At 43.4% G+C, this 13,775-nt stretch overlaps 1 protein-coding gene across 2 annotated transcripts in view; it reads left to right on the forward strand.

The window, feature by feature from the left end:
* Positions 1–4,444, forward strand: part of LOC112223411 — a 98,215-nt gene extending 93,771 nt beyond the window's left edge. For both annotated transcript variants that reach the window (XM_042304064.1, XM_024386416.2), the window contains one exon: positions 2,781–4,444. In XM_042304064.1, coding sequence (XP_042159998.1) covers positions 2,781–3,344 — 564 coding nt within the window. In that variant the 3' untranslated portion in view covers positions 3,345–4,444. The remainder of the gene's footprint in view (positions 1–2,780) is intronic.
* Positions 4,445–13,775: the final 9,331 nt, after the last annotated feature.

Genomic DNA, 13,775 nt, shown 5'->3' on the forward strand with positions numbered 1-13,775 from the left:
CCAGTTCTCTGCCAATGACCGGAACGAACTGCAAAAATCACTGAAGCTGGAGACTCATATCTCCCTCACTAGCTTTAAGCACCAGCGGTCAGAGCATCTCACAGATCACTGCACCTGTACACAGCCCATCTGTAAATAGCCCATCCAACTACCTTATCCCCATACTGTTATTTATTTATTTTATTTTGAACCTCAGTATCTCTACTTGCACACTCATCTTCTGCACATCTATCACTCCAGTGTTTAATTGCTATATTGTAATTATTTTGCCACTATGGCCTATTTATTGCCTTACCTCCCATATCCTACCTCATTTGCGCACACTGTATATAGACTTTTTCTATTGTATTATTGACTGTATATTTGTTTATTCCATGTGTAACTCTGTGTTGTTGTTTGTGACGCATTGCTTTGCATTATCTTGGCCAGGTCGCAGTTGTAAATGAGAACTTGTTCTCAACTAGCCTACCTGGTTAAGTAAAGGTGAATTTAAAAAAAATAAGGCTGAAAAAGGCTGAAAAAGTCAAGAGGTCTGAATACTTTCCGAATGCACTGTATGCTCAATTCAACACTAGTATTCTACATGTGAAACGTACAGCAGGCTTGGTGCCTTTGATGATATGGTGAGGTTTTTATTGCCCTCGTGACTGTCTGTCTGTCTGTGTGTCAGCCTGCACCTAAAGTATGCAAGGCCTGTGTGTATATGTGTTGACACTACTTGCACAGTGCAGTAACCTGACCCATTTTTCCCAGGCAGGATAAGCTAGAGTAAACTGTGTTATCAGCCTGCTGTGTGCTGTGGCTGGGTTGAGTGGCAGAGTTACCTAACCACAGGATAAACCAGTTACATTTCACCACAGTCAGCCCGGACAAGAAGTGGAGAAAATAGAATGGTGTGTGTCAGGGATCTGTATGCCAGCCAAAACACTAAAACATGCTTCTCAATGAGTGAGTGAGTGAGTGAGTGAGTGAGTGAGTGAGTGAGTGAGTGAGTGAGTGAGTGAGTGAGTGAGTGAGAGTTTGATTGTGAGTGAGTGTGTGAGTGAGAGTTTGATTGTGAGTGAGTAAGTGAGCGAGTGAGTGAGTGAGAGTTTGATTGTGATTGAGTGAGTGAGTGAGTGAGAGTTTGATTGTGATTGAGTGAGTGAGTGAGTGAGTGAGTGTAACTACTAGAGCTCTTAAGTCTTTAACATTTTCACAACAAAATGGCATGTGTAGAACCTTGCAGAGGCATTTCATTTAACTGACGTTGTGACCTCCATGGCATTCCTGTGTCATAGTTTTATTAGGAGAGAAGTGTCCCAAAGGATTTGGGGATATGGTCATGGGTGTCTTCCATGTTCACACCCGGACTGGCACCTCTGCTCTACTGCTCATGAGAAATGCTTGCTGAGCAAACAGCTCACTCTCTCTTTACCTATCGTTCTCCATATCTCTCTCTTTACCTACAGTGCCTTGCGAAAGTATTCGGCCCCCTTGAACTTTGCGACCTTTTGCCACATTTCAGGCTTCAAACATAAAGATAGAAAACTGTATTTTTTTGTGAAGAATCAACAACAGTGGGACACAATTATGAAGTGGAACGACATTTATTGGATATTTCAAACTTTTTTAACAAATCAAAAACTGAAAAATTGGGCGTGCAAAATAAGTATTCAGACCCATTCACTTTTTCCACTTTTTGTTACGTTACAGCTTTATTCATCAATCTACACACAATACCCCATAATAACAAGCAAACATTTTTTTTATAGAAATGTGTGCAAATTTATTACAAATAAGAAACAGAAATACCTTATTTACTTAAGTATTCAGACCCTTTGCTATGAGACTCTGAATTTAGATCAGGTGAATCCTGTTTCAATTGATCAAACCTGGCACCATCCCTACAGAGAAGCATGGTGGTGGCAGCATCATGCTGTGGGGATGTTTTTCAGCGGCAGCATCTGTGTGAATAGTCAGGATCGAGGGACAGGTGAACGGAGCAAAGTACAGGGAGATCCTTGATGAAAACCTTCTATAGAGAGCTCAGGACCTAAGACTGGGGCGAAGGGTCACCTTCCAACAGGACAATGACCCTAAGCACACAGCCAAGACAACACAAGAGGGGCTTCGGGACAAGTCTCTTGAGTGGCCCAGCCAGAGCCCGGACTTGAACCCAATCGAACATCTCTGGATAGACCTGAAAATAGCTGTGCAGCGATGCTCCCCATCCAACCTGAAAGAGCTTGAGAGGATCTGCAGAGAAGAATGGAAAAAACTCCCAAGATACAGGTGTGCCAAGCTTGTAGCGTCATACCCAAGAAGACTGGAGGCTGTAATCGCTGCCAAAGGTGCTTCAACAAAGCACTGAGTAAAGGTTCTGAATACTTATGTAAATGTGATATTTCAGTTTTTTTATAGATACAGTTGCTTTGTCATTATGGGAGTATTGTGTGTAGATTGATTAGGAACACAACTATTTAGTCCATTTTTAGAATAAGGCTGTAACGTAACAAAATGTGGAAAAAATTCAAGGGGTCTAAATACTTTCCGAATGCACTGCATGTATAATAAAAAAAGACAATTTAGGACAATAAATTACTAAACTTAAGTAAATCATTGTGGTCGGTCATATTGTCCTTTATTTCCATGTACCGTAAGTGAGACTGTTTAAGCTGTATTATAGCCTTCTCCCTGTTGAACAAGTCTGCATGTGTAAGATGTGTGTAGCCACAACATCAACAGTTGTACTATATGTGATAGCTAAGTGTCTCTCCCTCTCTCTGTCTCATCTTCAGATCACAGACACCTACTCCACCGTGTGTAAACCACAGAAGAAGAAACCTTCCCCAGACCACAGCGCAGCCAAGACCCTCCCCCGCAACCACTGCTCTGGGGGGAAGAATGGAGGAGGTAGGGGAGGAGGAGCAGGAGGGAACGGGGCATGGGGTGGCGGTCGGGGGATCCAGGGTGGCCAGGCCCGATCCCATGAGGAGCCCTGCTACGAGCCCGTCGGCGACAGGTCCTGCCCCCCCTGTGTGGTGGCCGAGTCGGACCCGGCGTACGCCACTATCGACTCCCACCGGAAACATGAGTGGGCCGGAACCAATAACGGTGCGCTGGGGGCGAACGCTACACTAAGGCCCAGGAAGAAGCCTCCTCAGCAGGGAGCATCGTCTCCAGAGGCCCCATGCCCCCAGGGACCTCCAGCATGCCCCCCGGCCCCTCCATCTAGGGCCTTGCCTGGGGGGGAGAACTTCTATGAGACCATCAGCGATGTGAAACAGGGGGCCAACAGTGCCAGCACCACCACCATCTTCACCTTCAACGACGGGATGGAGATGTATGTCACTGGCCTGTAGCTGAGAGACACTGGCTCACACACACACACACACACACACACACACACACACACACACACACACACACACTGGGCTGGGTTCTGACCTGTTTGGGTTCTTCTGACCCTGTCTACACCTTCTTTACACTATGAAAGTGACTGGAAGCAATGTACATAGAGACCCACAGTGGAGGTGTCATAATACCCATAAAACCTAGAGTTCAAACAGGGAAATGGTTCCAATCGTTTTTCTCCCATAAAGTTTTCCCATAGGAGATGTTAGAAACACTTCAAATTAGGGCTTTGTTTCATGTAGGCTTACCCTGGCGTGACATGTAAATGTTCATCTCGTACAAGGGGAATTTTACCAATTAGTCTCTATTTACTCTCAGATTCTATAATGCAAATTAGCATCAAAAAACAGCAAATCCATGCAATCTCCTGCACCAAGCCAAATTTGTGTCATCTCTAGCTGACACCTTTGCTAACAGGTATTGAGTCAATTTAAAAATTGCACCAGACAGTTCACAGAATTGTCCATTTAAAGAAATTAGCCAATTTATTCCTTACTACATTTAGCTCAATTGGGCAGTCTCGTCCACATCATCAATGCATGTGTAGTTCTTTATGATAGCCAAATTAACAACTAATTACAATTTCATTTTTGGGCAAGAAATACAGTTAAATATATGGATAGAATTCACCTTGTCTATAGAGATTTACACGCTTATCAAATCTTACATGAAACACAGCCCTTATTTAAAGTATTTCTAAAAACTCCTATGGGGAAATGTATGGTAGAAAAACAATTGGAACCATTCCCCTGTTTGACCTCTAGGTGTTATAGGTATTATGACTCGTACTGTGATACTCCATAGCAGGGTTTCCCTAACTCGTTTCTGGGGCCCCCCTGGGTGCACGTTTTGGTTTCTGGGGCCCCCCTGGGTGCACGTTTTGGTTTCTGGGGCCCCCCTGGGAGCACGTTTTGGTTTCTGGGGCCCCCCTGGGAGCACGTTTTGGTTTCTGGGGCCCCCCTGGGTGCATGTTTTGGTTTCTGGGGCCCCCCTGGGTGCACGTTTTGGTTTTTGCCGTTTCACTATACAGCTGATTCAAATAACCAACTCATCATCAAGCTTTGATTATTTGAATCAGCTGTGTAGTGCTAAGGCAAAAACCGCACCCAGGGGGGCCCCAGGACCGACTTTGGGAAAACCTGCTCTATAGCAATGAGAACAACTGCTGAAATCAAGCAGCAAATGTTATGCATTCTAACACCAGGTTTAAACAGTATCTCAACCCAGGGTCAGGCACCACACCCAACCAGTGGTGGGCATGGTACTGACTGGGGAAGCCCATATAGGGCTTCCAGGCTAGTTGAACCTTGGATAGGAGCCCAGGTTCAAGGGTTACAGCTCAAGTCGTTTATCAGACACTCTTGTACACAGTAGAACAACTTACAGCAGTGAATGCATACATTTTCTTACTGGTCCCCCATGGGAATTGAACCCACAACTATGGCATTGCAAACACCATGCTCTTCCAACTGAGTCACACAGGACAACCTGAGGGGTTCCCCCTCATTTACACCACTGGACTCAAAGGAATCCAATCTACCCTACATCTCTGAGCTTTACCGCAGAACCAGTCTGGCTAACTCAGTCTGGACTGCACCCTCTCAGCCAGACTCAAACAGGTCCCAACCAGACCAGACTGAGCATCATGTTATGAACTGTGTCACTGTTCACCTTACCATTTGAGTCACATTTTACGTATAGATTTATTTTTGTATAAATATGGTACTGTTAATAAAGCATGGCTTGTGTACAGAGCGACACACAATCCCCCAAAATAACATGATAACACACAATAACAGACACACGTGCACACACACACACCGTACGCAAACATTGTTGTGTATGAAAACACACATTCTCACAAAGATGACAGAGAGAAGAAGTGTGTAGACTCCAGGATGGCTTCACTTCTAAGTTCCAACCCCCTGATGACATTACCGATGACGTCACTGCTGGTAAAAAGGGTTTGACTATGTTACTGATTTTAACAAGTTTAAAATCCAAGCCTCAGAGACTCATGGAAGGATTAAACACAAACACATACAGACACACACACAAGCACACACACATACACATACCTTGTGCTGGGAATTATGTAATAGAAGCAGATGGGAGTCTGGGAGATTGGCTGTGATTAGCTCTCCTTAAGCAAACATATCAAACAGGTCCTCTCTCTGTTGCCGGGCAGGGCAGATATGGTTTGACTTTGAGAAAAAAATCTGACATGTAGCCTAGGTCTATACGGTACGTGGACGTTAACATGCTCTGACCTGGAGGAGGCGAGCTTGGCTCCAACCCACCACTCTCCTGTACACTCTTTACTCCTTGGTATTCAAGGTAGAAGTTGCCCCTAACCACAGATACACACACTGAAGATGTCTTGTAACTGGAAGGGTCTTTGGATGAAAGTGTCATACAGCAATCACTCACTATACATCTGAAGTACATGTATCAGAGTTATATGCTGAGAGATCTTGACCAACTTTCTGACTCTGATGTTCATCTTGTAGCGTTGTATTGAGCTCAGCCGGTTGATACGGCCGGGTAAAATGGCCTTGTTGTCAGTGGTGACACAGTTCTAAGTGAAGCAGTGGTCCGCCTCAGGCTGCCTCACACTGTTAATTCCATCCAGAACCACTGAGCTTTAACCACAGTGACTGACCACAGAGCAACAACTGACACACTTATAGGGACAGTTTGACTCGACACCGAAGTCTTCCCTTTTCACATCTCAAAAGTGGTCTAATGTCGAGTGGAATCCATATAACACAGGTTCTGTGGTGTAGAGCCTTATTCTCAAGTGAATGGGGGTGATTGGCACCGTCTAAGTAGAATTTTGGGGTGAGCTGTCATAAAGAGTACTGATTTGGCTATACTTTAGTCAGATTTAATTTATTGTAAGTTGTTATTCACGTTCTTTGTTTTCAAAACTCCTGGAGCTTAAAATAATGTTATTTGCATGGCAAAACACACACACACACAGACATACACAATCTTGGCAGAGATACACAGGGCAAAGCCAACGGGTCAGGGACACGGCGTGGGCTGGGTAGATCTTTCTCTGAAGGAGAAAGGCAACCGATTTCACAATCTCTGCCCAGGACCTATGGGGCGTTGCTAACATTTTCTTTTATGGCCAAGGTAATGGAGTCTTGGAGAGTTGTAGGGCTATTGGCGGTTTCGTGTAGTTACTGCAGTGAAGGGCGTTTGTGTAGCAGGGCCCTGATTCGCTTCACAGGCTGAAGTCAATGCCAGGACTCTACTGCTGCACTCTGGGCCACAGTCTGTCTGTCGGTTGGAACAGCCATTGAGGGGTTGGAATCCAAAGAAAATAAAGTGTTGGGCATAAAATGACCAGTGAGCGTCTTTTGGAAGCCCCCCCCAGCCTGTGCTGAAAGTTCTGTTCTATTGTAAACAAGCTCTTTCCCATGTAGCTCTTGGGGGAAATGTGATGTATGAACTGAAGAAGAAAAACAGTGACATTAGGGTTTAATAAAGGGGTGTTTTCACGTCAAAAGGTAAAGAGGGACACAAACTGCTCAGGGACAGAGAGGTATATGAGGGATGAATAACAGCAGTATGTGTTAGGCCATCTAACGTTAGGAGAGCGTGTGGAAAATGTAGTTCTATAAGATGTATAGGTGTGTATAGGTTTACTATGAAATACATCTTATGAAATGCATTCTGTATTTTCTTAATGCACTGTTTATGTAATAAAAAAAATGTTTACCTATTGTGTTTAAATAGCTTATGCCACTGCCATGGAGATGCTACTTGTACTGTGTTTAATGCTGTTGGTGCAATTTTCCTGCTTGAAACATAATGCATGTCTTTGACCAAATGAAAAAACAAAATATTGTAGTACTTTATTTATTTCCTAATGTTTGTTTCCTGTTTTCCTGTTTTGTCATGGGAGAAAAAAAATAACATTCCATTTTGGGGCTGAGAGAGAGAGAGAGAGAGAGACCTTCCTCTCTCCATGCTCCAAATTATGAAACTGTCAGGAGGTTGCCAGTAGGAGGGAGGAAGCACACTCTGGTTCTACTCCCTGTATTATCCTCTCTCTCTTTTTCCTCTCTTATCTCCTCTATCTTTTCTCCTCTCCTCTCTGTGCTGTTAGGGATGGGCCTTTGATGTTGCTTCTTCTGAGGGACCAAGGGAGAGATATGGGGGTGGAGGGGTAGAGGGACTGCCTGGGGGTCATGCCGACCCTGCATGCTTTCAACATCAATAGTGCAGTTGTATTGGTGTATGTGATATGACCAATGACTAACAGCTGAGATCATTTAAGCAGCTTTGGAAACATATATTTTGTCATCCAGCACTGACACTGCTAGTGTCCTGAGGAAATTCACAAACTTTTCATTCAACCCGTTTAGCACAGACTAAATTGACAAAGACATGGACGGACCAGGACCAAATAAAAGCTAAACAGTACTTTAAAATATATTTTGAAAATGCATATTATGGCAAATAATATATTGTGCATTAATCTATTTCTTTTTGCCTCTCAGTTTAGCACAAACATATCTGACAAAGACACGCCCACATTTTGAGGCAAATGGTATTATGTGAAATATTGTTGTTTTGATGTCATACAGAACTATTTCACTTGTTATTGGTTGTATGCTGAAAGACTTGATGTTAGTGGATATATTGATGGTTATCACAAATGTTGTGCTTTTACGTTGGAGCAATGATGAGCTAGCCTACTTTTCAAGAATCGCTGATGTTCAATTCTCAATGGCTGACGCTCTCTTTCAATCTATCTTGTGAATTGAAATAATGAGAAATACAGTTGATTTTGGTTGGTTTCTGTGTAGCAGGTAGAACGTCACATTGATGACGCATGTAGTGGAGCAGAAGTGTTATCCCCTATATTAATTCTAATATTTTCCAATAATTGGTTTATGGGCCTGTGAGTGGCAGCGCTGTGGCCTATGTTGTATTTTGGTTTTAAGATGACACAGGGTTTTAACGTGGAAAACAATATAATATAACATCATGTGAACATGTGCAAAAGATTGTAAATGTTTTATAATCATTCATAAAATATCAGTCTCAAGTTTTTACTTTTGTAATAAAGTAGCACCTTAAAACGTGTCTGTGTGTGCATGACCATGTTGTCTTTAATGATGTTTTATGTTTGTTATTTTTGACCTGAAATAGGCATTTTCTGGGTTGGTCGTCCACAACAAAGGGAACGCTGCCTGCAGCTAAACGTGGTCTGAGTCAGGCATGTTGTTGAAACAACAGTAGGTCTAGCCTAATGCTGCTTTCATAACCAAGTGGCAGGGACGGCCCTAGCTTTTTGGGGACCCTAAGCAACATTTAGTTTGGGGGCCCCGCACCTCACAGGTAAAACATTTTAGTGGTCTCCCTCTTGACGGCGGAGAGAACAAATTGAAGTCTTAAATAAAACATTCTGCCATGGGTCATAGAGAAAATGTGGTGGTTTTAAAGCACATTTTCTGCAAGTCTACACATAATAACAATTTGGTTGGAGCCCTCCTAGCGGCCGGGGGCCTTAAGAGACCGCTTATGTTGCTTATGTCTAGGGCCTGGTCTTCCAGGCCCTAGACATCGTAATTACCAGTTTGATGGTAATTACGAAATCGTAAGTACCAGTTTGATGCATTCAAGTGCGTTGAACTCGTTGAGGAACACAGATTGGCTAATGGCAAACAAGCTGCGTCAACCATATCTGAAAGTACAGCTATCATGCTTGTAAACACATTAAAGTTTTCAAAACCATATTAATAGATAGCTTTTTATAAATAATGTTTTGTTGCATATAACTGCAGAAAATGCTGTTATAGAGGTAATTTACTTAGTAGGGTACATCAGAGGTCAGCATGTGGGAGAAGTTGGCGCTCAGGGATGATAGACATGTTTCCCACTAACTACCAGTTGGAGGACGTTCAAGCGGATTTTTCCCGGTCGTATATGTTAAATACCACCCTCCCACTTTGTTATGAACGCAACATAAGCCAAGTGGCAGGAGCGGAGTTTAGAAATAGCTAAGGCTACCTGGTCCATGTAACGCTTATTAGTCTAATGATCTAATACACTCAATCAAATTGAATAATAGAATATTTACATTTCTAATGTTTCTACCCTGCCACTCTACCATAAAGGCCTCAATAGGTGGAGTGCTGCAGAGATTGTCATCTTTCTGGAAAGTTCTCCCATCTCCACAGTGGAACTCTGGAGCTCTGTCAGAGTGACCATAGCGTTCTTGGTCACCTCCCTGACCAAGGCCTTTCACCCCCAATTGCTCAGTTTGGCCAGGTGGCCAGCTCCTGGAACCAGTCTTGGTGGATCCAAACTTCTTCCATTTAAGAATGATGGAAGCCACTGTGTTCTTGGGGACCTTCAATGATGCAGACATTTTTTGGTACCCTTCAGATCTATGCCTCGACACAATCCTGTTTCAGAGCTCTACGGACAATCCCTTCAAACCTACATAGGGCAGCAGTCTCTTAAGTGCAGGGTAGAGTATCGGGTGGTAACTGGCTAGTAACAGTGACTAAGTTCAGGAGTATTAACGACCTTATCATGGGGCTTTACGACTAACAGAAGTATTCCCCTCCTTATGGTAACTATCCTTCTAATGACCGTAGTAGGCCTATGTGAGCACATCAAATTAAACAAATTATCTTGGGATCCTTGAGACCAGGGGCTATGTGTGTGTTTGAGTCCCATGTCGAGCTGCCCTCTAAATTCGCTACAACACTGCAAGGAATTTGTATGCAAATTTGAATGCAAATGGCTGTGGGAGTCCTGTGCAAAGCAGCTAATTTTAGGAAATCTATTTGCTATTATTCAGTTTGAACAAGTGGATCATAAAATTTTGAAATTGAAACTTGGTTCTCTGATAATATGACTAAGATGTATCTCATTGGGATCCCCTCTACTAATCACTACTCGGGGAAGAACCAATCACACAGCGTCTGTCAGAGATAGACAGGTTGAGTGACGAATGAAGTGGGCCCCTCCTGTCTTTATAAGGCGCAACTCACCCATCCTCTGGTCATTCTCAAAAATGTCTATCTTCCTTGCTCTCTTGTGAGCAGGGAAATCAGTGATATGTCTCACTCATATTATCAGAGAACCAGGGTTATGACAGTAACCCACATTTTTTTTTCAAATACTTGTTTCGATGTATCACACTCTCCGAAGCCAGGTTAGTCCGAACATTAACCTCCCTCAGAGGTTCTGACATTGAGAACAGTATGTGCCAAGGAAAGTGAAGTGGCATCCAGTAGGTAGAATCACATAAATGTTTGAGGGGAGGCCAAACGTGCCTCATCGCAAATCTCTTGTGAGGAGATGCCCAAGAAATAGATTTTAAAAATCCTGCTCTGCCCTCCGGCAAACTATCAAACAGGCAAAGTGTCAATACAGGACTAAGATTGAATCCTGTGTCATGGCTTGCAAAGTATCACGGATTACAAAGGGAAACCCAGCTGCGTGTTGCCCGGTGATGCAAGCCTATCAGATGAGCTAAATACCATCTATGCTCACGTGAAGGCAAGCAACACTGAAAAATGCATAAGAGCACCAGCTGTGTGATCACGCTCTCCGTAGCCGATGTGAGACCTTTAAACAGGTTAACATTCACAATGCCGCAGGCCCAGACAGATTATCAGTATGCGTACTCAGAGCATGTGCTGACCAGCTAGCAAGTGTCTTCACTGACATGTTCAACCTATCCCTGACCCAGTCTGTAATACTATATGTTTCAAGCAGACCACCATAGTCCCAGTGCCCAAAAACGCCAAGATAACCTGACTAAATGACTATCGGCTCAGAGCACTCACATCTGTAGCCATGAAATGCTTTGAAAGGCTGGTCATGGCTCACAACAACACCATCACTCTGGACCCCTCCAATTTGCATACCTCCCCAAGAGATCCAAAGATGATGCAATTGCTATTGCACTCCACACTGCCCTTTCCCACCTGGACAAATGGAACACCTTCATGAGAATTTTGTTCCTTGACTGCGGCTCAGCATTCAACACCATAGTGCCCTCCAAGCTCATCACTAAGCTAAGGACCCTGGGATTAAACACCTCCCTCTGCAATTGGATACTGGAATTTCTGACCAGCCGCCCCCAAGTGGTGAGGGTAGGCAATACCACATCCTCCACACTGACCCTCAACACGGGGGCCTCTCGGGGTGCGTACTTAGCCCCCTTCTGTACTCCCTGTTCACCCATTACTGCATGGCCGCACACAGCTCCAACACCATCATTAAGTTTTCTGACAACATAAAGGTGCTAGACCCTTTCACCGATGATGATGAGACAGTCTACCAGGAGGAGGTCAGAGACCTGGCTGTATGGTGCCAGGACAATAACCTCTCCCTCAACCTCAGCAAGACAGAGGAGCTGATCGTGGACTACAGGAAAAGAAGGGCCGAGCACACCACCATTCACATCTACTGGACTGGAGTGGAGACAGTTGAGAGCTTCAAGTTCCAGTTCGGACGGTCCAAACACACCAACACAGTTGTGAAGACGGTACGACAATGCCTCTTCCCCCTCAGGAGGCTGAAAAGATTTGGTATGGGCCCTCAGATCCTCAAAAAGTTATACATCTGTACCATTGACAACATCTTTTTTTGTGGCATTCTTTATGATTATACAGATAACAGGCAGAACAAGTAGAGGGCAGAACACACACGGATCCCCTACCAAATCAAATATTTTAGGAACCATGTCCTAAAAGAGCCCCACCCCTGAAACAAGACTTAAACCAGCTATGATATACAATGAGTAATATAGTAATTGTAAAACAAATACAAAGATATTATAAAACAAAAGGTTAAAAAAAAATATATCATATAAATTCTAATTTGGGTTGGTTTACGGAATTGTGAAATTAGCTGGGTCCATGTCTTCTAGAAAGGTTGGCAGATATTATAAAATGTAATCATTCCACTTAAATAGTATCAAATGTCTAGCTAGAAGAGTAATACATGCCAGCATGTTCCCATAGAACTGTTTAAAAGGGCCTCCTATGGTGCCACTCCATAGAACTGTTTAGATGGTCCTCCTGTGGTGCCACTCCATAGAACTGTTTAAAAGGGCCTCCTATGGTGCCACTCCATAGAACTGTTTAGATGGTCCTCCTGTGGTGCCACTCCATAGAACTGTTTAGATGGTCCTCCTGTGGTGCCACTCCATAGAACTGTTTAGATGGTCCTCCTGTGGTGCCACTCCATAGAACTGTTTAAAAGGGCCTCCTATGGTGCCACTCCATAGAACTGTTTAGATGGTCCTCCTGTGGTGCCACTCCATAGAACTGTTTAGATGGTCCTCCTGTGGTGCCACTCCATAGAACTGTTTAGATGGTCCTCCTGTGGTGCCACTCCATAGAACTGTTTAGATGGTCCTCCTGTGGTGCCACTCCATAGAACTGTTTAGATGGTCCTCCTATGGTGCCACTCCATAGAACTGTTTAGATGGTCCTCCTGTGGTGCCACTCCATAGAACTGTTTAGATGGTCCTCCTGTGGTGCCACTCCATAGAACTGTTTAGATGGTCCTCCTGTGGTGCCACTCCATAGAACTGTTTAGATGGTCCTCCTGTGGTGCCACTCCATAGAACTGTTTAGATGGTCCTCCTGTGGTGCCACTCCGAATAATGCAATAAAGGCAGAAGGTTCTATAGGCCTCTCCAATATCTTAGAAAACGAAAATTGATTTCCAGAAATCTGTCAATTTATGTCATTTCCAAAACATTTGTGATAAAGTAGCAGGAGCCTGCATACATCGGTCACAAGTGGAATCTATTTCTGGTCTAATCTTGAATAATTTTGCCTTTGACCAATGCAGCCGATTAACTATTTTAAATTGAATTACAGAATGTCTTAGACATACGGATCAAGAATGTATTCTATGAAGCATACTCTGCCAAATTTTGTCTGAAAGTTGGTTACCTAAATCCTCTTCCCATTGGTTTTTAAGAGATTTCAGAGAATCCAGATAGTTCAAGTTTAATAATGTATAGATCAAGCATATGCCCCCTTGATAAAGGGTTCACTTTAAAAATAGAATCTAGAAGGGAGGTAGGTGGGTGGGCGTGATGGAAAGTGACTAGAGTAAAAAAATATACAAAACTACACAATTGCAAGTATCTATATAAATGGGATCTAGGAATATTGAACTTTTATACTAACTGTTCAAAAAATGCAAAATCTTTATCAATGTGCAAGTCATTCAGTGACGAGATCCCCTTTCCAGACCAGATATGAAACACCTGGTCTAATAATGATGGAGAGAATGTAGGTTTCTTTAATAATGGGGCAGAAGTTGAAAATTCACTGAGATCAAACAATCGCTTGAACTGTTTCCAGATTTTTTGAGAATGT

Source organism: Oncorhynchus tshawytscha, linkage group LG22 (assembly GCF_018296145.1).
Source record: "Oncorhynchus tshawytscha isolate Ot180627B linkage group LG22, Otsh_v2.0, whole genome shotgun sequence".
Classification (NCBI taxonomy): domain Eukaryota; kingdom Metazoa; phylum Chordata; class Actinopteri; order Salmoniformes; family Salmonidae; genus Oncorhynchus; species Oncorhynchus tshawytscha.